Consider the following 27,782-nt stretch of genomic DNA (forward strand, 5'->3'; position numbering starts at 1 on the left):
CCCCCCCCCCCAACTATTTGAGATTGTCCAAGAGATCCTCTACTTCAGACAGCGCGGACTACTACCCCTTCTGCCGCATTAATTTCAACCATGCCTACCAAAGTTCGCAATGGCGAAGAGCCTCCTTTAGACACATGGAAAAATTTCTGGGCTTCGACGAGAGAGCTTCAGAAATTCTCAGAGTACTTTTCAAGGCTCGAGGCAAGCCTGGATGAACTGTCCCGTGCCCGCCTAGAGCTCAAATCCAAGTCAGATGAGCTGGACAAAGCAAAGCAAGCTAAGGATAGTTTATTCATCCAGTTCGAATCTCGCTACAGCGCGTGGAATATTGAGCGCAATAGACTTGACGCCGAGCTCAAACAGTCGCAGCTTAATGCAGAAGAGGTCAATAGGAAACAGTTGCAAGATTTACGTCGCCAGATTGAAGCAACCACAAGGACTTTGACCTTGACCGAGCAAAGGCTTGACGAGACATCAACTTTACTTGAAAGTAAAGACGAAGCGCTACATGCGATCCAACAGCAACTGAAAGATGTTTTGGAAAGAGTGGGCGGAGAGGAAGTGGACGAATTCATGTAAGTCAAACCTTTCTTGAATGTGTTTCGGGTGACTTACAAAATGAAGTCGACAAGAGTTCAATATACTATTCGAAGATCTTGATCGAATTACGAAATTTTACTTTTCTCGTGACCTGCCACCGGGGCTAGAGCCTGTACGTGTCACTCTTGAAACATTTCATGCAATCACGCTTACAATGTGGAAGGACGAAATCTTCAAAATGCTTCAGCAGAGCGGATTCCAAAATCGGTGTACGATTCCGATATCGAATTCTGTTCCCTCTCAATTTTTGCGCATGTACCGAGCTCAGGGCTTCCTAGTGGATTGTCTCCAGAACGAAATTTTCCAAGAGCCCAACGTGGTACGGAGCGGTCGTTTCCCAAAAGATGCTCTTGAGAGACTCAAAGAACTGCCCCATGAAGAGGCTGTGATGCGAACACTCATTCAGAAGATTTATTCATCAGACGAAAAGGAGCATCGCGGCAAGGTCATTTGTGCCAAGGCTCGAGAGCTTGGAGATGTTATGAGCCCCCTTCTTACTTCGACTGATCGAGCACAGTTTGAGGAAGAAGTCATTGCTTTCTTGGAGACAGCTGCATTGGCATGGGACAAATCGCAACGGAAATCTGGCAGGATTTGCACAACTATCAATACCGACATCGGTGAATGGGATGTTTCGCCAATGCCGCCAATATCAGACACCAACAGCGAACTTGGCAGTCCTCCTGAAGAAGATTCAAAATGGGTACTTGTGCCTTACATTTACGTGGGCGGACAAGCCCCATTGAGTCTAATTCGGGGAATTGCTGTCTGGGGTGATGAAGATATGGTGCTTGCCGGTCAACGGGAAGCAGAAGAACAGACACGGCGGACCCGCCCCGCCCTAAGCGCCAGGCTGAACAACAGGAGTACGCGGCGGAGAAATAGTGTCAGTAGCCCCTCTAGAGTAGCTTCCTTGCACAGAGTCGTGGGAAGTATTGGAAGCTCACCACCTGGACACGGTTCGCCACACAGATCCTTCTCTCAGAGGGTGAACTCGCGGGGAATGGAAGAGAAAAGCCTCCCCGAAGCAGCCGTAGCATCTTCTTGAAATGCCTCTCTCGTCCGTTCGCGGTTTGCTTTTGCAAAGGGTAGCTGAGAAGGATATTTCCGCAGGTGCGATCTTTTGTGTTATTTTCGGGCTTCAGTTGCGTGTTCTCTCAAATTTCTGAGGGAAATTTGGCAATCCTCGCGTTTTCATTTTATTCGAAATGCTCTATAATTATGCGTCTTTATATTGAATCTGCTTTAATATACTACATCGATTCTCAAAATTAACATCTCTATAATACCCGTGGTTTCGGGGCTTTTCTGCTCCACTTGCAATATGATTGTCCTGCTATAGTGATGAGAGATAGAGCTGAAATGGTTGCTACATAATGCTCGTCCAGCACGCCCACTAAGCCTTCTTATTAGTTTTCGAGTTCTGTTGCCCTTGGGCTTTTTGATCTTGAGCCTGTTCACTGATCATCAATTCTTCCAGCTCCTGATCACTTAACCAGCTTCTCACGCTCTCCATGATTGTCTCCAAACTTCCATCTCCCTCCATGATATCTTGCAAATCATGCACGGTGATACCACTCCGATGATCCGTCACTCTCTGCTGGTTATAGTTATACGTTCTCACTTTGTCACCGCGACCCATCTTCGCAACACCCACCACACTTCTTCTCAAGCTGATCATTTCCTCTTCTCGCGCCTCACGGCGGGCCTGCGCAATCTTTGCCCGCAGCAACCTCCACGCTTTTTCTCTATTTTTCGGCTGCGACCTGGAATCCTGGATACTCACCACCGTATTGGTAGGCAAGTGAGTCAAACGAACGGCCGAATCAGTGGTATTGACGTGCTGCCCACCCGCTCCTCGCGCGCGCATGATATCTGTCCGCACATCTTTCGGATCTATATAGTAATCGCTGTTCGGATCATTGAACATTTCTTCAATATTCTGATCCGATTCATTGCCATTGCTCGGAAACGAGGGCAAGACCAGTACTGACGCGGCACTGGTATGAACTCGCCCTTTGCTCTCCGTCGCCGGCACACGCTGGACACGATGCACGCCTGCCTCGCAACGCAGAATACCGTATGCGCCTTCGTTTTCCACTTCGAGAATAGCTTCTTGTATGGCATTCGACGCACTGCCTGTCGAGTCCGTTTCTTCAAGCTTAAGGATGCTTCCGCGCAGCCCGCGGTTCGAACAGTACGCTTGGTACATGCGCAGTAAATCTGAGGCGAATATGGCGGCTTCAGAACCACCCGCGCCAGGACGGATTTCGAGAAGGCATGGGAGATGTTCGAAGGGATGAGGAGGGATTAGCGCGAGTTGGAGGCTGCGTGAAAGTTGAGAGAGTTCGTCGGTGGTCAAGGCAATGTCATCGGCGGCGAGTGAGCGCAGCTCCGCATCGCTTTGTTGATCAGTGAGGATGGTGTTAAGTTCGTCTAGTGACTACATTCCATAGGCCAAAGTTGACATATTAGCCTCGAATGGAGCAATACAAGGCGGCCCCGTGGGTGCATTGAACTAACTCACGTTGTTTGCTTTATCCCATGCGCTCAACGCCTGCACGACCCGTGTAAGTTCGCCAACTTTCTTGGCCGTGCCCGTGTCGAAGTCATTCGCAAGTTTATCTGTTAATTTCGTGTGCTCTGCTGCAAGGGATCGCGCGCGATCCAGGAGCGGTTTTGACAGAAATTCTTGCGTTGTGGCTAGATCTAAATGTCAATACTATTTTTATACGCAGAAGAGGTGCGGCTTCAATGGGGGATCAATGGAGGTTCAGTACCGGAGCTATAGAACCGTGCTGGTCGCCGAGTAATAGGGCGAAAAGCCCGCAGAAGGCAGCTGCGACATATCCAGCTGCTGCTTTTGCTGCTGAGCATCGTCCTGTTAAAAAGGGTCTCAATTGGCAGGGCTAGACAACGTGCAGTTATCATTGACCAAAGTTTTGAATCGCCATGTCGCAAACCAGCGGGTCGGTTCGGCGGAAAATCAGCCGAACTCCGATTGCCGCGACAGTCTCCCGTGAGAGAGGATGATGACATGCCGATCTAATTGTTTAGTGGGGTCGACCTACGATGAACTTAAGACGCCATTGGAGATAAGGAGATTGAATGCCAAAGTAGGATAAGGACCCTGAAGAGCGGGGTGTCAGGGGAGAGGGAAGCTCTAGTTATTATATACATTGCTTCTCGAGCTATCATGACACTTTCAACGTACTTCTTTAATACGACAAGAGCGTCCTATACCATTACAGGTACATACAATTGAGCATTTCAAGATTTCAACACTAAGATATATATTATTGTGCGGAACAGTCAATTGAGCGTTAACGTTCAATAACTTGCCCCCTTCATAACGTCCGAGAGCCATCATGCCTCTCAATGCAAGTGCTATATATCCCGCTTCGGACCCGGAATTTATATCTTATCCCAGTCGCCGAAGTGTAGTGCACAGCACCCATGGAATGGTGGCGTGCACTCAGCCTTTGGCCGCGCAGGCTGGGCTGAGAATACTACGAGAGGGAGGCAATGCTGCTGTAAGTATTTGTTCCTTCTTCATATACTATTTCCTGTTATGTTTCAATTTTGTTCCTAACTACTCCCACAAAGGACGCAGCCGTAGCAGTCGGTAATTTCAACCGCCTACTCCATGTATCCTGCAATAGCAACAACAACATTGACTTTTTAAAACACAGCTGCCGCGCTGAACATGACAGAGCCATCTTCTACCGGCATTGGAGGAGACATGTTTGCCCTTTTTTACGATAAAGAATCCCGCAAAGTCCGTGCACTCAATGGCTCTGGCCGATCTGCCTCAAATGTTACTCTCGAAGGAATCCGCAAAGAGCTCGGTATAGCTCCCAACGAGAGCGGTAAAATTCCCATGACGAGTGTGCATTCTGTTACAGCTCCTGGAGCTGCAGCTGGATGGGTAGACACGGTTGAGAAATTTGGTAGCGGCAAAGTGACCTTGTCCCAGATCCTCGCGCCGGCTATCGAACTTGGCGAAGAGGGTTTCCCTGTGTCTGAGCTCTCATCAACATTCGTAGGTGTTATTTGTCCTATGTGGATCAATTTGAAGAGCTGAAGCTAAAATTTCAAAGTGGCGCGCAGGAGAACGCATGCTTCGAAATGCATCACCAAATTTTGCCGAAATGCTTCGTCCAGACCCTAGCTCCCCTGATGGCTTCAGCGCTCCTAAGCCCGGGCAGTTGATGAAAAATGTCAATTTAGCACATACATTTCGACTGCTTGGCGAGAAAGGCAAATCGGGATTCTATGAAGGCTTCGTAGCAGAGTCCTTGATCAAAGTCGTCCAGGACCTTGGCGGACATTTAACTCTCGACGACCTTAAGAAACATATGGAACACGGGAGTGAGGAAGTTGAACCAATATCGCTCAAATTCAATGGACAAGATATTGGCACGGCCCAAAGCCAACACATCGATGGGGAGGACGAAACCTCGTCACACTCTCAGGGCGTAGAAATCTGGGAGCATCCCCCGAACGGGCAGGGAATAGTCGCATTAATGGCACTCGGGATTCTTGAAGAACTTGAACGCACTGGCAAGATTCGAAAATTTCAAGAACATGAGCATAACTGCGCAGAGTATGTTCTCGCTTTTTTATTCTCTCTCCTCGCTCAGAATCCTCCTCTTCTAGAGTCACTTGGCACTAATATCGCTCTTCCTTTGTGACAGATATCTTCACGCCGTTGTTGAATCTCTGCGAATCGCCTTCTCCGACGCTGCATGGTGGGTTACTGACCCAGACCCAGCCTTCTCCCCCGTCACGCCAGCTCAGCTCATTTCCCGATCCTATCTCTCCTCACGCGCCAAACTCTTCGATCCAAAACGTGCCTCGCCGCCATTGTCTCATGGCGAGCCCTCTCCCGCCCATCAGCACTGCGATACCGTCTACTTTGCCGTCACTGACTCACAAGGGAACGGGATCTCCTTTATTAACAGCAATTACGGGGGGTTCGGAACTGCTGTTATCCCGCGTGGATGTGGGTTCACTCTCCAAAATCGTGGAGCCAACTTTGTTTTGTCTCCGCCGACGCACCCAAACATATTCGCTCCGAACAAGAGACCTTATCACACGATTATCCCCGCCCTGGTGACAAACCCCACGGACAACTCGTTGCATACCGTCTATGGTGTCATGGGAGGCTTCATGCAGCCACAGGGCCACGTCCAGGTCTTGCTGAACATGTTGGCCTTCAAATACAACCCGCAAGCAGCTCTAGATGCACCCCGCATCTGCATCGGTGCAGGCACGCCCGAGCAGGGCAAGACCCTCGATCGTACAGTCTATCTCGAGGAAGGTATTTCCGAGGAAACAGCCAACGAATTAAAGGAATTAGGCCACGAGGTAGAAATTGTGAAAGGCTGGGAGCGCGGCCTGTTTGGCAGAGGACAAGTCATAAGGGCGCATTACGAAGACGGAAAAGTCGTGTATAGTGCTGGAAGTGATCCAAGAGGTGATGGGGCCGCGATACCACTATGAAGGACTTACCACAGGATTATTATATAGAGTAATTGTACGTAATGTTTCCAGTAGTGTGGTTGGTGGCCTAGGGCATTTATTATTACCCGTTTCTCCTCTTATCACTTTCATGTCCCTTTCTTATGTGGAAAATAAAAATCACTTTTATAAGCTTGACAGGAGTTACCGCCGATGATTATAGTGGATGCCGAGCGTCATTGGCTCCAGGGCCGAATTTCAGGACAGAAGCGAACTAAACCCAATTGGAAAAGTTATCAGCAGCAGAAACCCTGGGTTATCGCAGTCCCTGAAATTGATTCATCCACGTTCCGCGGGGCTTTGAGTAACATTGGTGACTCACGAAATCACCAGTCTACATATATACCTTTGCGAAGGAACGAGGCAATTCCTCTTCTCTACAGCCGGCTGCTATTAAAGAGGTTGCTTGCGGATTTAAATCTCATTCCGCAAATTCGAAAATTGCCTTATCAATGGCGCTCAAGCCCTCCTCCACGCTCGGGCGTTTGACTCGATCCGCCGCCCGGGGACAAATTCGACACTACTCTCCACCTCTTGAGGGCCAAGTTCCTCATGCGAAAGCAAAATATGTGCCAACAAGTGGCGCATACCCTCAGGGTTTCGTCGTATCCGGAACGCACGTTGGCGTGAAAGCATCCAACACCCGCTTCCCCGATCTCGCTATCATTGCGTCTGAGAAACCATGTTCGGGCGCAGCAGTCTTCACCAAGAACAAGTTTCAAGCCGCGCCAGTGACTGTTAGCAGAGAAGTGCTGCAGAAGCGTGGCGGCAGCGGAATCCGTGGTGTAGTCATCAATTCTGGCTGCGCCAATGCTGTCACCGGCAAGCAAGGAATTGAGGATGCTCGCAGTATGGCTGCCGAAGTAGACAGATGCTTCAGCGCGCAAGGCGAGCCGGACGATGGCCAGGGAAGCAGTACAATTGTTATGAGCACGGGTGTGATCGGCCAGCCGTAAGCCTAATTGCCCTTTCATCTCGCACAATTCTGCGTGAACGTTTCAAGCAACATCAATCAAACTAACAAATTGATATGTTTAGTCTGCCGATTGCCAAGATCCTGTCCAAAATCCCCACAGGCCATGCGAACCTTGATTCTTCCCACGATGCATGGTACTTGACCGCGCGTGCCATCATGACTACTGACACGTTCCCCAAACTCATGACCCGCGAATTTACCCTCCCGTCCACCCCCAACGTGACCTACCGCCTCGCTGGACTGACCAAGGGTGCTGGAATGATTCACCCAAACATGGCTACTCTACTGGGAATAATGTGCACTGACGCGCCCGTTGCTCCCGAAGCGCTCAAGTCGATCCTCACATACGCCGTGGACAGAAGCTTCAACGCTATTTCCATTGACGGTGACACGAGCACCAACGACACAGTTGCGCTTCTCGCCAACGGTGCCGCCGCGCCTCCTACCCCATTCAAGACCATCAAGGAATCAACGCCATACTCAGAAGACTACCTCCAGCTTCGAGACACAGTGACGTCTTTTGCTGCGGACTTGGCCAGTCTTGTAGTGCGCGATGGCGAAGGAGCTACCAAATTTGTGACCATCCGCGTCACGAACGCCGCATCATATGAGGATGCAAAGAAGGTCGCCAGCTCGATTGCTCGCTCGCCACTCGTCAAGACCGCGCTTTATGGAAAGGACGCAAATTGGGGCCGCATTTTGTGCGCCACTGGCTATGCGTCCGAGTGTGGCGTCGACTCCGTCGTCCCTACCGAAACCAGCGTGAGCTTCGTGCCCACCGATGGATCGCCTGAGCTGAAGCTCCTTGTCAAGGGAGAGCCTGAGGCCGTCGATGAGAACCGTGCCGCACAGATTCTCGAGGAGGAAGACCTCGAGATTCTGGTGCGCTTGAGCGAAAAGCCCGGCGAGGAAGCCGTGTATTATACCTGCGATTTCAGCCACGAGTATGTCACTATCAACGGTGATTACCGGACCTAGATATTTCAAGGTGGGATGATTGGTCCTGTTTATCATTCTGATTGTAGGATTATTAGACCATGATTATTTTTTTTTTGTTTTTCATACTGCTAGGTTATCTGTCACAGCGTCATTTCATAAATTCTTCGCCGTTCACTATAGACCATATTTTGGGTCCAAATCTTCTTTTATTGAGCGTTTTCTTCTTTAGCCAAAAGCGTTAGAGTGCGCGGAATGCCGGCTGTGTCCCGTTGGCTTCTCATACAAAATAATCTCATTCCCTCTATACTGAAATTGCATTTTGCAACGTTTTGTAAAAGCATACCGATTCCAATTGCCGGAGAATGTAACTCTTTTAAATGATAAAGACCTACGGCTATTGATTGATGATTGAACACCTGATTGAATTTCACGGAGTTAGCCTTAATAATCATTCAGATAAATCTCCGTGAGCTGCACATGATAAGTAATTTGCAATTGAAAAGAAAAAGGAATAAGTCATGTTGATTATTCTCTCATGCTAGGTCAAAGGGTGTCATTTTTGGGGGCTGAGGCTATCTAATCTATCGATAAAGCTAAGCTCCGGACATCCCACCGCTGGATTTCTGCCGACAAGACTCATCCTCTCGCTTCCTCTCTCCAGATTCCCCGCCATTTGTGCTCGTTATAGTGAGCTTATCGATCACCTGGATTCAATATGGGTCACTTAATTACGGTTGCGACTTGTGCCCTAAATCAATGGGCACTCGACTTTGAAGGAAATACGGAACGCATCATTCAGAGCATCCAGAAAGCCAAAGCAGCTGGCGCGACGTTACGTGTAGGACCGGAGCTTGAGATTACTGGATATGGCTGCCTCGACCATTTCCTTGAAGGAGACACGTTCCTGCACTCATGGGAGATGCTTGCCAAGATTATCGACCATGAAGACTGTCAGGATATTCTTCTCGATATCGGTATGCCTGTAAGGCATAAGAATGTCCGCTACAACTGCCGAGTCATTGTTTATAACCGCAAAATCCTTCTGATCCGCCCCAAGATGTGGCTGGCAAATGATGGAAACTACCGAGAAATGCGCTACTTTACTCCATGGCTTAAACCACAACAGGTTGAGGAGTATTATCTGGAAACAATTGTTGGAAAGATTACGGGACAGGAAAAGGTACCTTTCGGTGATGCGCTGATCAGCACAAAGGACACTTGCGTGGGAGCAGAAACATGCGAAGAGCTCTTCACCCCGGTTGCACCGCATGGACCGATGGGATTAGACGGAGTCGAAATATTTACCAACTCGAGCGGGAGTCACCACGAGCTACGCAAGCTGGACACAAGAATGGAGCTGATACTGGAAGCAACAAAGAAATGTGGTGGCATATATCTTTATGCCAATCAGCAGGGCTGTGATGGAGACCGGTTATACTACGATGGCTCTGCTTCCATTATTATCAATGGTCAGGTAGTTGCGCAGGGCACACAATTCTCCCTCACCGACGTGGAGGTGGTCACTGCCACGGTTGACCTCGAAGACGTGCGGAGGTTCCGGTGTACTCCGAGTCGGGGACTGCAGGCGCAACAAGCACCAAAATATACACGGCTTGAGGTCAACGTGCGACTGTCGAAGAGGGAAGAGGATGTCGATCCACTGATTGGCCCATCGGAGGAGATCAAAATCAGATATCACAAACCGGAAGAGGAGATTGCGCTTGGACCGGCTTGTTGGTTATGGGACTACCTGCGTCGGTCGGGCGCAGCTGGCTTCTTCATCCCTCTAAGCGGTGGCATCGACAGTTGTGCCACTGCAACTATCATTTACTCAATGTGTCGTCTTGTCGTGCAGGCAATCCAAGACGGGAATGAACAGGTCATCAAGGACGCCCGACGCATTGTCGGCGAACCCGATGACTCACAGTGGGAGCCTGCTGATGCCAAAGAGCTCTGTGGCCGGCTCTTCCACACCTGCTTCATGGGAACAACCAACTCCAGCAAAGAGACCCGTAAGCGCGCCAAGGAGCTCGCTCATGATATCGGCGCCTATCACGTCGACCTCAACATTGACTCAATGACCTCGGCCGTGCTGAGTGTCTTCTCGACATGGGCCAAATGGACCCCACGTTTCCGATCCCAAGGCGGAGGATGGGCAGAAAACCTCGCGCTACAAAACATCCAGGCCCGCTCACGCATGGTTCTAGCTTACCTCTTTGCCCAGCTTCTCCCCACTTTCCGCCAGCGCCGCAACGGTGGCGGCCTGCTTGTCCTGGGCTCTGCCAACGTGGACGAATCCCTACGAGGCTACCTGACCAAATACGACTGCTCTTCAGCCGATGTCAACCCCATCGGCGGAATCTCAAAGACCGATCTCAAGGGATTCATCGCCTATGCCCAGCATGAATTCAATCTCCCTATTCTAGAAGAATTCTTAACCGCAACCCCAACTGCCGAGCTCGAGCCCATCACCGAGACATACGTCCAAAGCGACGAAGCCGACATGGGCATGACGTATGCCGAGCTCAGCGTCTTTGGCCGGCTGCGCAAGGTGCACAAGCTGGGCCCCTGGGGCATGTACACCAGGCTTTTACATCTCTGGTCAGACCACTACAGCCCGCGCGAAATTTATGAAAAGACTCGCCGCTTCTTCCACTACTACGCCATCAATCGCCACAAGATGACCGTCCTCACCCCGAGCTACCACGCCGAGCAGTACAGTCCAGATGATAACCGTTATGACCTGCGCCCGTTCCTCTACCCGACCTTTTCATGGGCTTATAAGAAGATGGAGGCCAGCGCTGTAGCGCTCGAGAAACGCATAAGTAGTGCTCGCGGAGGCGGCGCGTCGTCTGCAGAGCAGTAGGTTATAGAGCACTGAATATTAGCAACATTTTGTATATACCCTTCACATAAACGATAATCTGGTAGAATATCATTATCTCATAGTCGTCTTTTACTTTCCAAAACGTCTAATCAAGCGAATTATTTACTTATCCAATTTATATTGAGTGTTTATATTTGTATTATTTTTCTTTGTTATTAGGACCATGAAACACTTCTCTCAATATCTTAAAAGAGCAGAATTATATCTATGGAATTATCCTTAGAATGCTGGTGATCTGCCTAAACTACGCACGTTTATATTAAATTTGTACATAGATGGGTTTTAGTTAATAAGATACCACCTATGCCTAGTCTGGAGTTTGGTTTTTAACTCTTTATCTTTAGGATAAAGACCAACACAGGCTCCCAGACCAAATACCACTACCACCTTGGTGGACACTGCAGACAAAGATCAGAGCAACGGACACCCTATAAAGTAGAATGCATTTCCAGGCTGTTTGTAAGGTAGAGTAGATGTATCAAAAATCCAAATGTCTACATTCCCTTCGCGTCTGAACTGGTTATCAATGTATTTCTAAAATAGATAATATCAATAATGATTATAAACTGGTAGAGGCATGTTTAAAAGACCGACCCAAGGTGGTCTGGACCTATTGTTAAAATTCTATACTTGGTTCGGGTCGACTGTATAAAAGACCAAGGATTTTCTGTGTGCTGGTCCCAGCGGATACCCTAGTCGTAAATATACAGGGAATATAGATATCTAGATACGTCTACTCTACCTTGCAAACGGCCTGGAAGTGCATTCTTAGGGTGTCAGTTGGTCTGGTCTGGCTCGGTTTTGCCTAGAATTTCTACACCAAGGTGGTCTTTGGTCTGGGCTTCTAGGTTGGTCTTTTAAGGTAAAAGCAAAACTCTAGACCAGGCATACACAGAAAGTATGGCGTAGCTTGCTCGAGGTTCGAGTCGGCTTAGATGGACAATCATGATTCATAGGCTCATAGCTGACGAGGTGGATATAAAGCATGAAAAATAATTGCTAACACTTAATTCTAATACCGAAAGTTCTAAGTCACTAGAAGCTATTGCTTCATTGATAAGAGTGTAAGACAAAGATGATAGACTTAGTCAAGCAGAAGATAAAAGTCAAGATATGGATGATCCAGCGCGTAAGAACTCTGCAATAAAACACCAAATATACGAAACAAAAGGCCGGAAAACTCGAAATCATTTTAAATCGTTGTATGTTTTTGGGGATTTCTCGTCAACCACGCAGGTCATTGCAATGAGACTGTACGTGGACGACCGCTCCAATCAAGCGTTCGAGCAGCACTTTCTTCTAGGTCTCCAATGATCATCAATTTATCCAACGAAAAGATCGCCCATAATCGCCGCCCCTCTCCCCGGTGAGCAATAGTCAGGAGTAGTCAAAATTTGCAAGGCAGCCTTCTCGTCATGTTGTCTTTGACTTCTCAAAGTGCATGACAAAATGTCTGGCTGTGAGTAAACGAATTACTGACCCCGCTTTTTAATCTCCTCAAGATACAATGATCATATATGGCCCGGATATATCTTCCCCCGGGTATCCAAGCTGCTTTATAGCACAAGAAAGGCAGCATTGATAGAGTATCATAGTTTTATATTCGTAGTCGCAGGCAAAAAGTTGTGCTCTAGAGTCTCCCTTAGTCTGCACAATTGTCAGTTGCTTGGGTTTATATTTTTTTCTGCTCTTTGGAGGAATAATTGTACTGGATGCAATATAACCAGATAGTTGGGAGACATCCAGCGGCGTAGAAGAACTATGCCCACATGGCAGAGTCCTGCGTGCTGATAGATATCCATTGATGCATTTATGGAGATCAAGCCTAAATACCTGGCCAGAAACACGAGCATCAATATGGAGGGAAAGGTAATTGGCGCGATCTCGAACCGTGATAAGAACTTTCTCAGGCGTACCAAAATTTGACGGGATAATCCATTGGCCACCGCCGATTGATGCTGATGTGTTAAAAAGAGTAGTATCGTGATCTTTGCTACAGAGAATGGCATAATAGTGGTCATTGTAAATAATTTGGCCATCAGCAAGAATCCAAAGACGGTACATGGTCGACGCACAAAGTTCTAATGACTGAAGAGCTGAGTGAAAGAAGAGACTGCCATTCTTTCCGCAGGCTAGGGAATCTTGATTGTGCCCTGAAAACGTATAAAAGAGTGCGCCGTAAAGATCGCTACCTGACAGGCGAGTACTGGCAAAGTCGATGAGAAAATTTGTTGCCATTACACGGCTAGATTGATTAGTTTTATATGGATCGCCTACAATGGAACTCGATCGCCAAAATGAATCTGTATCGACAGTTGCATGTTCTTCGGTTTCAACAAATAAGCTCAAGAATCCGGCATTAATACAACACCTGACGGCGGACCAAAAATGATGCATTGGACAGGGATACCAGCGTTTATCGTCGCGGGATTGGTCCCAAACTATCTTGGGCTCACACAACTGTTTACATTTGCACTGCAAATGGTGAGAAGTTGTCTCCCGACTTGCAATGCCGATGAGAGCTGACAATGCATCGTGGGGATTGTTATAATGAGCAGTTGACAACGAGATGCCGAGAACAGCGTTGCATCGTTTTATAATCGCGTTCGTCGAATAGTGCCCAAAAAGTTCCTGAAGCGGAAAAGAGAGAAATGGGTATTGATTGGAATTGCGTAGTCCATTGCTGCTTGCCTTTGGATTTGCCAATCTTGTGAGAACAAGGAGCACGTGCCCAACCGCCTCCAAAAGCGTTGTCGAACATGGAACTCCAATCCTTGCAAATTCAAGCTGAAGAGCCCCTTTTAGCCACCCGTCCCACTGAAATGCATAATTTCCCGCTGCTTTCGGTCTGATTTGAGAATGATATACGAAAGGCAGCTTCAAATTATTAGAATTATCTTGGGTCCTCAAAATAGTCTCCACTGAAGTTTTGCTGGGAGACAAAGAATGCCTGCCGCCAAGGATCTCGAGGACGATCGAATTACGACGTCCTTCAAAGATGACCATTTTTTCAACCGTAATTAGACTGTCGTCTGGAAACAACATCATGATTATAGACATGATATTGGCCATGCCATGAGTGCCCGTGATACGAACCACCTTCCCCTCGTAGCGAAGTGCCATGGAAATGGATTGTAGGACCTCAACCATCGCATTTGATGTGAGAATGCCGACTAGATTTTTTGGAAAAGGGCTTGAGAGCAGTTCATATATCTTAGATACTTTTTTTATCTGCTCTCCAATTAGATTTCCGAATCCTAAGCAACTCATCTTGTTGTGTAAAAGCTTGCCGGCAACAGCTAGCTGTGCTGCACTTGCTAGAACTTTCTCTGCTGGCAAAAGGGCGCTACTCAAGTCATATAATATTATGCCTGCTGTAGATTCGTCGTAGAATGTGAAAAGAATTGTGCATAAAAGTGCTGCTGTTTGGCCGCCAGCACTTTTTGCCATGAGGGAGGCCGCATCGTTTTTGCGCCAGCCAATGGCTATAGATAATCTTTCAAGGCGAGTTGAAGAGCAGCGCTGAAGATAATCTGAAGTCTTTGCCGCATATGGACCGCTAACCAGAAAGAAGGAGCCCAGTGCTTCCACCTGTATCATGGCAATCGGCGAAACATCATCGGCGGACAGGATTGCGAGCATATTCGTGGCAGCAGAAAGACTTGCAAGGCCGAGATTTCCGATATCAACCTGCATATCAATGCTAATCATTGTGAGACTGATGTTCAACAAGAAGGATAATGGATTTGGTTAAGTGTGAGTCATATACATGCTCAAACCAACATGTCTGTTGTTTAAGGAGGAACTCAATAACACTCGAAGCACAATGAGGGCATACCTGTGTGAATTGCTGCTGCCTGCCATATTAACTACCTGTGAAGGCAGAAAGTTGCCCCATCCAGGTTATTCTCTATCTTTCCGTGTTGTAAGAAACTGAAGTTTTGAGCTTTCAGCAGAAGATAAAACATCTTCTCCAGGCAGAAGGCGGTGTCGCTGAGCTTCCCTGCGCCTCCAGGTCCTCTTGTAATATATACAAATCATGCGTGTATCTATACTTTGGTAGACATCCATGATACTGTAAGATGTTTAGAAATAGTTGTATTTTTCGCGTTTGAACTGGTCACATTGCAATGCCACGTCAGGCCCAGATGAGGCTGAGCAACCACAAGGCTGAAACACAAATGGTACGTAGACTGATGCTTAGTAGCTCTGTATAAGAGATAGTTAACCATAATGTTTCAACATTAATGATGCATATTAGCTAGGTAACAATGATAGACGATTAAAAACCTCGAATTAAGATGCTGAAATGGTTTTATTCCGCTTCAGTATTTATGAGTATATCAATTAAAAAACTGTTGATTATATCTGTGATACCTACAGTAAACTATTATTAGAGCTTTACAAGAAATAAGGGAAGAAATCTTATTGAATTTGAATCAGATGAATAAGAAAGGAGCGATAGTCAACACCACACCAGTTAGCCGTTGACTACCGTCAAGATCTACGGCATTCTTTTATATTTACCAGCGACTAGCTTCATGTTTATAGATTTCTGCACATGTAATCATTCCACCCCGCCGTAGCTGCTATTCGGCGAACCCTCGGGAATACCCTAGCTCCGTACCTCCGATCGTCTCTAGTCAGCAGAGAGCTATGATCTCAAAAACATGCCATACCATTTCCTCACTTCTTTGCACATTTCGCGACAACTCCAATTGTCAATAATCAGAGCTTGAAGCTGATTCAAAATGAACACTGTACGTCAATTGCCTCACTAAAATTGCTTCTAATTCCTCTGACTGGTCATCTTTTTGCTCCGCACCACAGGTCAAATCATTCTGGTATGACATCATTTAACCATAACTCCTCTCGTTTCCCCCTTCTTCCTATCGTCTTTGTGTAAGAGACAGAGTCAATTCTGACAGACGCCTTGCGCGGTGCTTGATAGGCTAGGATGGGGCTCGCTTTGCGTTGGTATGTGCACATTCTTCTCATCCGATGCTTCTGATCGATGGCAATGGGCGACAAAACGATCACCCAACAATACAATCGCAATGCTTGACAAATCGGCGAATAATGATAAAAGCCAACACCTGCTGACTATTCGCTTTTTCCTTCAGCTGGCGGAGTCGCCTACGTTTTCGCCAAGCGCTCAATCAATGAAGACCGCGCTGCCCGTCACGACGCGTACTTGAAGCGCCAGAGACTGATTAGCGATTTGGAAAAGGATACAACATCCCCATCACCGTCGACTGCCCGGAGCTACGATACAGCAGGTAGCCCAAGCCAAGAAGCCAGTAGCGATCCTGCGCCGACGAGACATGAGGCTGAGAATGAAGGCCAGCGGGTACTAGAGAAGAGCAAATACGAGACAACAGAGCCATTTCGGTCGAGGAAAGGAGATAGATTTTCTTAGCGGCTCATGGACTCAAGGCCTTGGGACGTGAGAACAAAGGACTATTGGCGATACACAGGACAGGGTGTATATAATGCTTTATTGAAAGGATGCTAGGGATTCAAAAATTGAAGAAGTGGCATTCGCCTGCAAAGCTTTTCTTTCGCCCGGCCTTTTTTGTGGCGCCGAACTTTCTACGGCGATTACAGTGCAGCTGTTTCATCTCCAACGATTTGTCAATTGCGTCAAAACTGCCTTTAGTAGTCGAAAAACGCAAAAAATATTGTGTATAGGAATTAATCGGCTGTATTGAATATATCATGCCTGAAAAGATCTTTGTGGTCGCATAATTCCACCAAATTAAATTTACTGCTCTTATGCAGCCCACCCAATGCCGCTGAAAATACAATAACTTCGCCAGGAAAAGTGTCCGCTTGAAACGCTAAGACACCATACTCATGTATCGTCGATATCGTTCAAATGATTCAATGCAAATAGCATAACTCCACAAATGCAGTTGTAGTATTCGTATAGGTTTCACCGATGACGGCAGTGGAGAATAGGATGCCGGCTAAACAATATTAGCATCCAAAATATATATTATTTCCATGCCGTGACAGTATTGCGTCACTGAGCTTACCTTGGTCGAGTGTTTTCGCCAGACTTTGCAATCTTATGACTCTCCATCGCGGGAGGCACAAACGGAACAATAGTCGCGGCTATCAGATATCCCATTGCCAGTGCGGAAGCTTTGTTGCTCGCTGGTGCAGCGTGGTGGGAGAATTGGCGAAGCGTTGCACCGACTTGGTGCTGGAATGCCATTTTGTTGTCTTTGTTTTATATTTTTCTTGTGCCGGACGCTGGACGTTGTTCTGGCCTGTGCTCAGCTGCTGCTGGGTATCTTGTCTCTCGTGCACGGTAATATAAAAGCAAGGCACTGAGGAAGTTGAAGATGGTAGTATGTATCTGTAGTAGAATTTACACAATCTAATGGGATGGAGGATCCGAGGGATGCACTCCGTATTTAAAACAAAAGTTCCTACGATGGCGTTATTTCTGGATCTTCGGGTTTATCATCGACAGGTTGATCAGCCCTTCCCCCGCTCTCCCATGTTTTAGATTTCCACAGGTGTCCAAAGCAAAGAAAACGAGTCACACCCGCAGTTGGGCGGTCCATGGCGTGTTAGACACTTACGGAGGATAACTATGGGGACCCTTTGGTCCGTTGGAGCTCGGAGGTCAGATCATCCTCACGCGGTTTCGGCATGGTTGACGCCAGCTAGCGGGGACGACGGGGGTCTGATTGGGCTCGCTTGTCCCACAATTGTTCCCGGCCGCAAAGGACTCCTCGCGCTTGCGGGTCTAGAAGGGGAGGGATCGGATGTAATCAGGGGAGCTCCAACGGATTGCAACATGTAGTCCCTGATCGCACCATGTCAGGGATACTACGTAGTCGGGAGATTGTAAATACCTTTGTTCTGATTCGTTCCCGCGCTGGTGGTCGCATGATCCTTTCGATATTGTCAGAGTACCCGTTGCATCGCGATGCATCATCCCCAGTCAAGGAGAGTCAGTTGAGGAAGTCCCTTTACCTTAGGGAGCGAGGAGTAGGGGGTAGATGTGGACCCTGGTGGACAATGTGCACTGAGCAAGGAGCACCTTTGCGGGCTATACCACTGTAGTATCGTACGAAAATACTGAACCGGAAATGCCGACACCCTGTCTGCGTAGTATACTGACACTGATACTTGAAAAAGCACATGTGATCCGGAATATAAGTCTGAAGATACCGTAGTTGGGGGTCTTTTCGTAGCGTTGTCGGCAGAAAAGCCAGTCTAGTTTGGCTGTTTAGTGACTCACCGCCTTTAAAGTGCCGAGCTGTACCTGTGTAGTGCAAGTAGGACTGTACTATTATCTGTCGCTCTTCCGACTGGTTACTCCCCACTGCCGGCTTGTTTCCCTGATCTGTAGCATCGAGGATCTCAAATTTTGGCCGGATGATAAGGTCTTTAATAGAACTATAATAAATCAAAGGAAGCAACCGAGTAATATGGATTTCCGAGTATCAGTCTTATCTACCTTATATCTCATTGGCTATTTGTGCGTTTTATTTTTAGATGTCGGATGTTGTAGCCTATCTCTCAGTCAATCGGTACAAATGGTGGTGTATCTGATCCGGGAACGAGAATAGTTGCACTGTAAGTCTCATAGTGCCGGTCGATCTATACCTACCTTATATCATTTCAGAGCGAGTAAGGCTCAGTGGGCTCCCTTTTGTTTATCAAAGCCATACATAGATAGGGATTCATATTTAGGAAATTTGGATTAATTTAGTGGAAAGGCGGAAACCAGGCCAATAAATACAACGCCTCGACAGCTTACAGCTGACATGCATTAATGCAGCACATTTGAACAAAATATTTGAAAAAGAAGAAAAGGAAGAAAAAAGCATGATTGACAGAAGTCGGCGTTTGATACATTAAATATTTTGAGACTAGATATCGGTCAGGAAAAAACCAGAATGGGCAAAGTATTAACAAAATGCCCTGGTATTAAAGGCTATCAACTCTCCCGACCCAGTCTTGCCAGCTCCCCTGTAACAAAGTCCTCAGCATTGACCAGTTCTGTACTACCATACACAACCTTTCGCTTGGAGGCGCTGCCGGCAGCACCACCACCACCGCTCGAGCCGCCAGTGCGTTTGGCCCAGTCTTGAAGATTTCCATATTCTTCCATGCTGCCGCCACCGACGGTGAAAACAATTGCTTCGTTGAATCCTTGGCGGCGCTGGCCGAAACTGGCGCCCGTGCCGGGGCCGGCGCTGCTGAGTCCACCTGGCATGCCAGACTGTTGCCCACGTACTTGGGACAGTGGAGGCATGGTGCCTCGAGCATTTGCCGAACGAGGGTCAAAGTAGAGGTAGTTCTCAGTCTTGGCAATGGCAGACGAGGAGGCAGAAGCAGGATCCATTACTGATTCGACAATCTTGGTAATCGTAAGATCCTTGTTGGCGGGCAAAAAGTTTTTGACGCCGGAGATGAGATTCTCAAAGTTAGCGCCTAGCGCTCCATCCTTGAGACGGTCGGTGAGACGATTGCTGATGGAGCTAAAGCCTCGGAAGAGCTCGCCGCCCGCTGATTGTTGGGCTGGCTGTGAGGGTGCAGATGCCATCATTGTCATACGGGTGATTTCGCGAACGCTGGAGGATTGTTAGAGTTGATTGACTTTGGATAAAATAAGAAATATTTCAGGAGGACTCACTTCTTGACGTATGTGAGAGCTGCAGTGTCAACATTCGCCTTTTGCAAGGCGTCTTCGAAGCGTTCCATGTCCGCCCGAGTCAGCTCTTGTTCGGTACTGAGGAACCAAATGATGAACAGTCTCAGCTTGTCAAGAGGTTCTTTGCCCTTGGCTTCATCATTGATAATGTCAAGTATCTGGGCCTTTGTTTGCTTCGTGACGTTCTCCTCAATCTGATAGTAGTTGTCTAGCTGTCGATCCTTGATTCCTTTCAAGAGTGCCGTGGCGATGTTCATATGCATGTCCAAAACCGCCTTCCGCTCCCTTAATTCAGGCAACAGTGTAATGGCAGCCTTGAGATGCTGTGCGGAAGCTCCTGCATCATTTTGTAAGTCCTCAAGTGATGAAGCACCAGTCTTTTTCGTAATCTCGTTTGCGTCGTCCTTGTAGCGCGTGAGTTCTGTGTCAATCTCTTCGGCAACCTGAGGAAACGGCATGCCAGCATTCTTCGCCCAGAAGAAATCGTTGGTATTGAGGTCATACGAGCGCTTTGTTGTACCCTTGGAGGGATTATCTTCGTCAATAAGTGTTTCCACCGTTATCCGATTAAGATGCATTTTAAGAACATCGTGAATTAGAGATTGGTAGGTCCATGAATGCGACAACATAGGAATGAGATCGATACTGCGGTCGAGAATGACAAGGACGGGGCGAGATGAAATGGCACTGCTAGCCGGAGCAGGGCGCGGGCCTGTGTTTGAGAATAGATTGTCCTTGGAGTTGAGAATGTGGTCACGGAGCTTGCGGTCCAATCTCCCAGAGACCATTTCCGCTGGGCCTCCTTTTGGGCAACGGATAATGGGGATGGTTCCTGAAGACTCCGTTAGCAAATGGTCTCGAATGCGCCAGTGGCAACTTACCCATTGTCACGACCACACTAAAAAGACCACTGACGATGCGGTCTATGACCACATCAAGCTCTTCATCTTTGGTCTGCGCAGTGTTGAGAGCCCAATATGTCTCCTTGCCCATGCCCAAGCTGAATAAGTTCGGCTCGCTAACGATGAAATTAAGATACTGGTCAAAAACCTGTGCTATACTATCCGCAGTTCCTGCCGCAGCTGTCTGGGCAGCGAAATCTTCTAGTAGAGGTCGCGGTATTGAGGATAGGAAATTAACGTAGGCTCGAGAATAGAGGCCGCGGGAGAGATCAGAGGTAATGAGCTGTATGTTATCCACTGTTGGTTCGAGCAGATACACGACCGGGACATCGGGAATAGGGTGTCGAGGAGAATTTATGTTCCTGCAGATAATCTCAGCTGGAGCTTCTCGAGCACGGCTATCTCTAAACCCCGCTTTTTATAGACATACAGATGAATGGTAACGCCGCTTGCACGCAAGTCGCTGACCCGTAAGACACTGCTGATGACATCTCGACCCAGATTGTCGAACACCAAAGCCTTCCAGATGGGTTCGCCTTCCGAATTCAATATCGACGAAGGCTGCGGTACTAAGCCATTGGCAATGTGCGATTCGTGCGGTCGGTCCGTGGTAGGTGCGTGATTGAGATTGAGGATCTTCGCAATAGAAGCTGTCAATTTGAAAATCAGCCTGGGAAATTCAGAGCCCCATTTTCATGCTTTGTAAATATACCAACTTGGCGGTCTCGCAACGACTGGTATTGCGAAGCCATGCCGAATGGTGTTCGCTGCGGTACCCGCAGGGATTAGGCCAATATTATGACATGTACAATTGATCTGTGCGCCGTGCAGATTTTGTATAGTATCACAATATGAGAGCTCCTTCCTTGATGAAGGAATTCACTACATGCCCTAATTAAATCTGTTTAAAGTAGCTGTCGCGTTCGTGTCCTCTGGCTAGTCGTCGGCTTCGACAGCGGTGACGCTGCAGCTCCCCCAAGTACCGAAAAGGGATAGGCCTTCATTACTCAATGCTTAGTCATTAAATTTGGCGAGGAGCTTCCTGGCTATCCCCCGACTTCAACTCAATTTCATCCGGCGCATCTGCCCTTCCCATCATTCTCGTGAGAACATCATCCCATCGTCGCGTCCAAAAGGGCGAATCTGTCAAGTGGATCATCGAGGAGAACGTCGATCGTGTGTTTTCGCGTGATTAAGCTCCTGCCGGAGTTAATACTCTCTATTGTGTGAAATTGAAGGAGGAGACATATATTGCGATCGGTGGCGGATGGAGTGAGAAGAAGGGGAGCCGGCGTACACAGCCAACCAAGAAGCAAAAAGGTACTACAATATCGGTCGCTGGAAGGTCAGCAGGCGTACACTATCTGTGACCCTTTGACTGTTTAGAAAGGCGTGACATGCAGTTGTGGCATTCGAGATCTACGGGCTCTTTGATGATACACCTACACGTGTTGGAGCCCCCTCTCGATCGCTCATACACAACCCTTTCTATTCCCTCAGTTTCTCTTTTTCACGTTTGCATCTTCCTTTTCGCCCTAGACTGACCCGGAAAGGGGCTATTTTGCTCCCCGGCGCTTCAAAAAGGCCGCAAATTCAACTATAATCGGCTATAGCGAGAGGAACCAAATCCACCAAAATTGGCGATTTAAGTCTTGGCGCCAGCAACCAGATGTTGCACCTGTGGTTCCTTTAGCTTGCCGTGTGTTGTACGTTTTCTGGGAGATAATCGTGTCGCTGCATTAATTGTTTCTCTGTCTTGCCGTACAAAGTACAGGCACGAAGTTTCTGCCTCGAGATAGACGGTTTTTTCAAGTATCAGTACCACTAACTCATTTCTTTTGCCTGTGCCTACCAGATTGGCATAAAACGACCGCCGTATCTTGTCGGCCACAAACTCCCCCGAGTCAGCCAACCAGCTTGCGACCTCTACAATGAATAATGATAATAATGCTCAAGATCACTTGTTGCGGCAAGACGATCCGCAACAGCAGCAAGCAAATAATAATTCAAATTATTTCTTCTCAAATGTTCCTCTGGGCCCGTACGGTCATTTTCTGCCTCAGGAACAGGAACCTTCTTTTGAGGTTGGCTGGCTAGACCAGTATCAAGCCCCTGTCACGCAACCCACCACTGGTTTTGATCATGTCAACCCTAGCTGGCAGGACACACCATTGCAGCAAATAAATCCAACCTCAAATCCTAATTTTCAATTACAACCTGGGAACTATGGAAGAAGCTCATTTTCCCATAGCCCCGCTTCTTTTAGTCCTTCACCCTATCAAAATCAGTTGGGTCATCCCTTCGTGGCTCCTCCATATGATGGCGCTGCTACTTTTGGAGATATTCACTCCCCGGTCCGACAACCAGTTGCTGCAGCGGAGCCTCTGTCATTTTCCGCGTCAAGTAATCACGGGCCTACCATCTCCCCTCATGCGTTACAGCAAAGCCCTAATCAATATGCGGACCCGTCCGTCCTCCATCCAGGATTCCAGGTGCGTTGGATCAGGATTTCGTTATACGAATTTTCTTGAATAGGGCTGGATCACAATACTGACGCTTTGATGTAGGTGCCAGCTCAGAGGCCGACTAATGAATATGTCTCAGCAAATGCCTCCAACTTTCGTCCCATCTCTCCCGCTAAAGCCGTCAGACCTGTGGCCGCTGCTTCCCCAGTCCCTGTGCAGCAGGCTTCTCAAGCAGAAGCTGGCAAGAGTACTCCAAGGTTGGAGGGCAGTCCTCCAAAGCAAGTGTACAAACTTCCACCATTCAAGCCTTACGACAATGGAAAGGCGGAGTTTGTAATTGCCGACTTAGCTCAAATCACCGCTACTACAAATTCTCATGCTTTGAATAAATTTCTCGCTTTGGGAAAGGAACCCATCAATCTAGATACCTCCAAGAGTATGTATCATAATAGCAAATACATGAATCACAACATCAATAAACAATCTGACGATCTCAACTCAGCAACCCTGCCCAGATGGCAGCGTCGTCTATCCAGAAATGAAATTAAGCGTCGAACTGGTACGTATTGAACCTGGTCCTGGCTCTATGCCCACATTGTATTGAGCATGGCAACCCATGCTAATTTAACGCCCTAGGTCTTGCGCCAAGTCAAGCGAAACAGGCTCATACGAAGAAAACCAAAGCAGCAAAGGAGGTTGCAGCGCGTACTAACAAAGCAGATGCTCCATCTCAATTTACCACGGAAGCCAAGGACGAATCCTCGGAGTCATCAAGCGAATCAGACGAAGATGAGTCCGAATACTCGTCCTCCGAGGAAGAGGAACCCGAAGACCCACTTCCCAAAATGCGTCCTGTAGATGCAAGAGAAGGAATGAAATGGGATGTTGGGAAAGCTGTATTTCTGACTCGGTCGCGTCCGGCATCAGGAAATGAAATCCGTGAGGCCCTCAAGAAGATTTGGGACATCATGCTCATTGTACGGGATAAATGGAAGGCCGCTTTATTCGCCGTAAAGCAAGCCGAAGAAAAGAAGAAGCCAGAACTTCCAAAACTAAAAGAGCAACTCAAGTCACAACGAAATCTTGTTGAAGCGGCAATTCAAGCCACATCTCAATACGGACATCCAGATGTTATCAAAGTGTAAGCTTCTGCTCCTCTCTCCATTGTTTATCGCTTTCCATCTTTCCCAGTTTCCCTCAACATCCGAGAACTAAGGATTGTGGGATCTCTTCAAAAATATTTCGAACGGGAGAAATCGATGATAGAGTTTCTAGCTGACGATTCGATAGGCTTGGGCAAAATAAACCCTTGTTGTTGTTCCTCTATCAAATGCTAGGTGACCGCGTCAGGGAGGCTGATTACGACGCTACTATATGCGTAGCCATCCTCGAGGTAATGTGATAGTCTGAAATGAAAAACGCGGTTCATACAGGCTAATTATTCCAAAAGTTACTCACTCATTGCGGAATAAATGAAATTACGCTCGCTGAGACAAAACTTGACAAAGTCATGCTGCGGTTTTCGAAGAAAGGAAATGATACGGCGAAAAAGTATACGCAGATCATCTTGGATAATGCTGCAGCCGAAACTAAACGAAAGGCGGAAACCGTCAAGCCCAACACTGCATCTGTACCGAAAGAGAAAGATGGTAAAGGTCAAACGTTACCAGTCATCAGACCTGCCGAAGCTGTGGTTGGGGTTAAGCGATCCAGAGAAGGGGAAGGAAAGGTTGAACCGCCACAAAAAAGGGCAGCGACAACTCTCACTCCGGCTGCATCCACGACCACAGCTGCTACTAAGAATGGAACTGCATCTGCAAAGCGGGCCATCACCCCTAATGCGGAAGCAAAACCGCAAATTACTGCCACTACTTCAATAACTGCGAAGCCAAAACCGAGCCAAGCCGCAGCCAGACCGTCAGGGTTCTTTTCAAGTCTGGCATCAGCTTCGAAGAAGCCTGGCACGTCTAATGCAGCCCTTGCGGCAGCGCAAAAGATGCAGCAGAAAGATAGCCAGATTGTATCCGAGAAAAAGCCAGCAGCTCCAGCACCTCCTCCGAAACCAGCGTTTTCTTTCGCTGAGACCATGGCTAATTTGACGAAGCCCAAAGAACCTGAACCTTCAGCTAAGCCCGTAGATAAGGGTCCTCCGGAAACTGAAGAACAGAGGCGTAAACGTATCCGCAAGGAGGAGCGTCGGAAGCTTCGAGTATCCTTTAAGCCGGAAGGCACTCTTGTAGAAGTTCGCTTATTCACTCATGACCCCGAAGAAGAAATCGGCCACGAAGATAGTATGATGCGAGACGTAGGCGATGTCGGCGGAGAAGGGAGAATGTTCAAGCAGCACAAAGACATGGATGTCATGGACGAAGATGATGAACCTGTTATTGAACAACAGTTCCGAGCTCATGAGCCCATTTTGAGTATGCTCTACCCTTTGTCATTAGTGTCGTTGGTATCCCCGATAATTGATGGAAGCTTATTTTGCAATTTAGTGGTCGACTTTGATGTTATTGATCCTGAGGAGCGGCAGCGAAATTATTGTTCCCGCAGTGGACTCAGGACGATAGAGAGTCAGGAGCGTAACGTGCAGGAGCAACGTGAAACAACTTCTTTGTCTGTCATTTATACCTCACCTGAAGACATTCCGCCATCACCTCGCGAGCCATCAGAACCGTTTGTTGGTACAAATAAAGAGCCAACTGAGTTTGGCGCGCCTTCAGATTTAGTCAAGGTTAGTCATGTCTCGTCCTTTACGCATTCACTACCTAATCTTACTGTCAATCATAGGAGAGAGAAGCTTTGGTTCTGACCAGAAAGTTTTCTGCTTCCAAAAAACAGCAACAGCAGCAGAAGGAACAACAACAACAACAACAACAACAACAACAACAACAACAACAACAACAACAACAACAACGTGTAACATCTCAATCTCAACCCAGTCAAGCGCCCTCTGTCCCTGCGGATAACGGTGGCATTTCTGCAATCTTGCAAGCACTAAGTGGCGTCCAAGCACAACCGCAAGCACAACCTCAACCTCAGCTGCAACAGCAACCCTTTCAGAGACCCGCGAGCGAACTTGAGAAGGTTTTCGCCATGTTTTCCAATCCTGGCCTGCAACAGCAGCAACAGACTTCGACCCCTCCGCCGCTGCCTCCACAGCCGACTGTCCCGCAACCGGCTGTCTCCCAAGGCTTCGATCTAGGAGCGTTGCTTGCCTCAATTCCTCAGCAACAGCAGCAGCAGCAGCAGCAACAAGCTCAAACTCCGCAGGTGCCCCAGATGCCTCAGCTTCAAGCCATTCTCGCCTCGCTTGGACAGCAACCTCAACAAGCCCCACAACAGCCATTCCCTGGTTTTGGTTTGCCCAACTTCAATCAAGCTGGCCAGCAGCAACAACAACAGCAGAATCAATTTCCCTGGCCAGGCTTCCCTGCAATGGGTGGTAATATGGGAACGAACATGGATAGTGGCAGTGGCGGGCGATCCACTCAAGATGATCGGAGTCATAGTCATGCTGGTGGTAATGATTGGAGAGGCCCAACTATGAATGGAAAGATTACAAAGTCCGGAAAACCCATCAAGATGGTACGTGTCTGTTCCCTGATGACGAAATCTGATCCGACTGTTCAGTGCAGTGCTAATATCTGCTGTAGAGCAAGTACAAACAACTACCTTGCAAATTCTGGAAAGAAGGCAAATGCAAAAAGGGCGACGATTGCTCGTTCCTGCACGACGAGAAATATTAATCGCTAGACGATGTTCTCTATATTTCTCCGATTTGAAAGCAACAACGGTTGTCCTCTTCCTACATTTACACAATTTTCTCGGCCATTTTCATCCCTCTTGTTACATATTCCTCGCCTCTCTTATCGATGATACCGTGGGCGAGCCGCTTCTTCTCATCACGACTTGTTCAACTTCCACCATTCTACCTCGTTCAGCTCTCGCAATTTTTCTTTGCTTTTAACTACAGCGAGAATCTGTATTCATATGCTGCATCAATACGGAGCGGGAAAAAACTTATTCTTACATAGTCGTCTCATCTATTTGTTCTGTTACAACGGCATTTGCACAGCGGCGTCATGAGATACGGGAGTTTCTTTGTATCTGGACTCTTATTTTTTCCACCTCTTCTTTGCTCGTTATTGATCTCTCCTCTGGCTATTTATTGGACCACTAAATCTTGATCAGTTTATTTGCTTTGGACTTTCCGCCTTTTCCTGTGCTATTTCTCACATTTGATCTACCAAGCTCGGTTTTCTCACATATCTTTTTCTATTTCCTCCATCATGTGACAGTATCTCCCTTTTTTCTTTTCAAACTTACATTTGCGAACATTTTCGTCACTCTAGCAGAGCGGATGGAAAATATAAGCGGCAAGCCTTATCTCTTATGTTCAGCAGTCGCGTTATTCCCTTTGGAGCTTGTGGATTTCGCAGAGAAGGAGCACGTGTATTACTCCATAGCACTTTTTATATTATAGTAGTAGCGGCATAGATATTGTTAGTTGCCGCAAAGGCATGTCTCATCAGAACGAATTACAAATTGCTCTCAATAAGGATCCGTGTGATTGTGGCTTTGTTTGTCAATATAAGACGAAAAGAGCCGTCTCGACAACAGATGTATGGAAGAAAAGAGGACAGATGCGTAAAGTTACTTCATTTTGTAATTTGATATTTGTCTCTAACCATACAGTGGATTTTGGGTGACATGTAACAGTTTGCTTGTTGCTTGGTATTTTGCGTATTCTGCGTTACTGTGAATTTTGAGCCGAATTTGAGCCGATGATGATGATGTCATGAGAATGCCA

The 27,782-nt window shown here is 47.5% G+C and overlaps 10 protein-coding genes across 10 annotated transcripts; 7 read left to right on the forward strand and 3 right to left on the reverse strand.

The window, feature by feature from the left end:
- On the forward strand, window positions 1–1,754 carry L228DRAFT_285505 (hypothetical protein). Its single transcript, XM_018336341.1, has 3 exons — window positions 1–575; window positions 625–712; window positions 764–1,754. The coding sequence occupies exons 1-3, from the start codon at window positions 91–93 to the stop codon at window positions 1,646–1,648; spliced, it is 1,458 nt and encodes a 485-aa protein (XP_018185111.1). The 5' UTR covers window positions 1–90; the 3' UTR covers window positions 1,649–1,754.
- Window positions 1,755–1,823: 69 nt separating this feature from the next.
- Window positions 1,824–3,501, reverse strand: L228DRAFT_285506 (release factor). The gene is made up of 3 exons (XM_018336342.1): window positions 3,381–3,501; window positions 3,128–3,303; window positions 1,824–3,043 (listed from the first exon to the last, which is right to left on the reverse strand). Exons 1-3 carry the CDS (start codon window positions 3,475–3,477, stop codon window positions 1,997–1,999), a joined length of 1,320 nt encoding a protein of 439 aa, XP_018185112.1. The 5' UTR covers window positions 3,478–3,501; the 3' UTR covers window positions 1,824–1,996.
- A 159-nt stretch (window positions 3,502–3,660) lies between these two features.
- On the forward strand, window positions 3,661–6,177 carry L228DRAFT_285507 (gamma-glutamyltranspeptidase). Its single transcript, XM_018336343.1, has 6 exons — window positions 3,661–3,851; window positions 3,913–4,133; window positions 4,207–4,225; window positions 4,293–4,642; window positions 4,701–5,206; window positions 5,298–6,177. The coding sequence occupies exons 2-6, from the start codon at window positions 3,969–3,971 to the stop codon at window positions 6,103–6,105; spliced, it is 1,848 nt and encodes a 615-aa protein (XP_018185113.1). The 5' UTR covers window positions 3,661–3,851; window positions 3,913–3,968; the 3' UTR covers window positions 6,106–6,177.
- Window positions 6,178–6,416: 239 nt separating this feature from the next.
- Window positions 6,417–8,345, forward strand: L228DRAFT_224113 (Arginine biosynthesis bifunctional protein ArgJ beta chain). The gene is made up of 2 exons (XM_018330337.1): window positions 6,417–7,075; window positions 7,162–8,345. Exons 1-2 carry the CDS (start codon window positions 6,576–6,578, stop codon window positions 8,075–8,077), a joined length of 1,416 nt encoding a protein of 471 aa, XP_018185114.1. The 5' UTR covers window positions 6,417–6,575; the 3' UTR covers window positions 8,078–8,345.
- Window positions 8,346–8,703: 358 nt separating this feature from the next.
- On the forward strand, window positions 8,704–11,022 carry L228DRAFT_250589 (glutamine-dependent NAD(+) synthetase). The gene has a single exon (XM_018333369.1). It carries the CDS (start codon window positions 8,754–8,756, stop codon window positions 10,902–10,904), a length of 2,151 nt encoding a protein of 716 aa, XP_018185115.1. The 5' UTR covers window positions 8,704–8,753; the 3' UTR covers window positions 10,905–11,022.
- Window positions 11,023–12,036: 1,014 nt separating this feature from the next.
- Window positions 12,037–14,887, reverse strand: L228DRAFT_250590 (hypothetical protein). The gene is made up of 2 exons (XM_018333370.1): window positions 14,764–14,887; window positions 12,037–14,628 (listed from the first exon to the last, which is right to left on the reverse strand). The coding sequence occupies exons 1-2, from the start codon at window positions 14,787–14,789 to the stop codon at window positions 12,423–12,425; spliced, it is 2,232 nt and encodes a 743-aa protein (XP_018185116.1). The 5' UTR covers window positions 14,790–14,887; the 3' UTR covers window positions 12,037–12,422.
- A 746-nt stretch (window positions 14,888–15,633) lies between these two features.
- Window positions 15,634–16,344, forward strand: L228DRAFT_263436 (hypothetical protein; the record flags this gene model as incomplete). The annotated part of the gene is made up of 4 exons (XM_018334490.1): window positions 15,634–15,685; window positions 15,756–15,769; window positions 15,877–15,902; window positions 16,049–16,344. The coding sequence occupies exons 1-4, from the start codon at window positions 15,677–15,679 to the stop codon at window positions 16,342–16,344; spliced, it is 345 nt and encodes a 114-aa protein (XP_018185117.1). The 5' UTR covers window positions 15,634–15,676.
- Window positions 16,345–16,822: 478 nt separating this feature from the next.
- On the forward strand, window positions 16,823–17,306 carry L228DRAFT_36167 (hypothetical protein). Its single transcript, XM_018336522.1, has one exon. It carries the CDS (start codon window positions 16,999–17,001, stop codon window positions 17,248–17,250), a length of 252 nt encoding a protein of 83 aa, XP_018185118.1. The 5' UTR covers window positions 16,823–16,998; the 3' UTR covers window positions 17,251–17,306.
- A 1,365-nt stretch (window positions 17,307–18,671) lies between these two features.
- On the reverse strand, window positions 18,672–21,431 carry L228DRAFT_250592 (snare docking complex subunit). The gene is made up of 5 exons (XM_018333371.1): window positions 21,217–21,431; window positions 20,935–21,154; window positions 20,484–20,866; window positions 19,585–20,434; window positions 18,672–19,522 (listed from the first exon to the last, which is right to left on the reverse strand). The coding sequence occupies exons 1-5, from the start codon at window positions 21,254–21,256 to the stop codon at window positions 18,886–18,888; spliced, it is 2,130 nt and encodes a 709-aa protein (XP_018185119.1). The 5' UTR covers window positions 21,257–21,431; the 3' UTR covers window positions 18,672–18,885.
- A 1,004-nt stretch (window positions 21,432–22,435) lies between these two features.
- Window positions 22,436–26,718, forward strand: L228DRAFT_241327 (hypothetical protein; the record flags this gene model as incomplete). The annotated part of the gene is made up of 8 exons (XM_018331321.1): window positions 22,436–22,996; window positions 23,072–23,528; window positions 23,606–24,110; window positions 24,260–24,362; window positions 24,420–25,392; window positions 25,465–25,703; window positions 25,760–26,557; window positions 26,626–26,718. 8 exons carry the CDS (start codon window positions 22,436–22,438, stop codon window positions 26,716–26,718), a joined length of 3,729 nt encoding a protein of 1,242 aa, XP_018185120.1.
- Between the last annotated feature and the right edge of the window lie 1,064 nt (window positions 26,719–27,782).

This window comes from Xylona heveae (genome assembly GCF_001619985.1).
Source record: "Xylona heveae TC161 unplaced genomic scaffold L228scaffold_12, whole genome shotgun sequence".
Lineage (NCBI taxonomy): Eukaryota > Fungi > Ascomycota > Xylonomycetes > Xylonales > Xylonaceae > Xylona > Xylona heveae.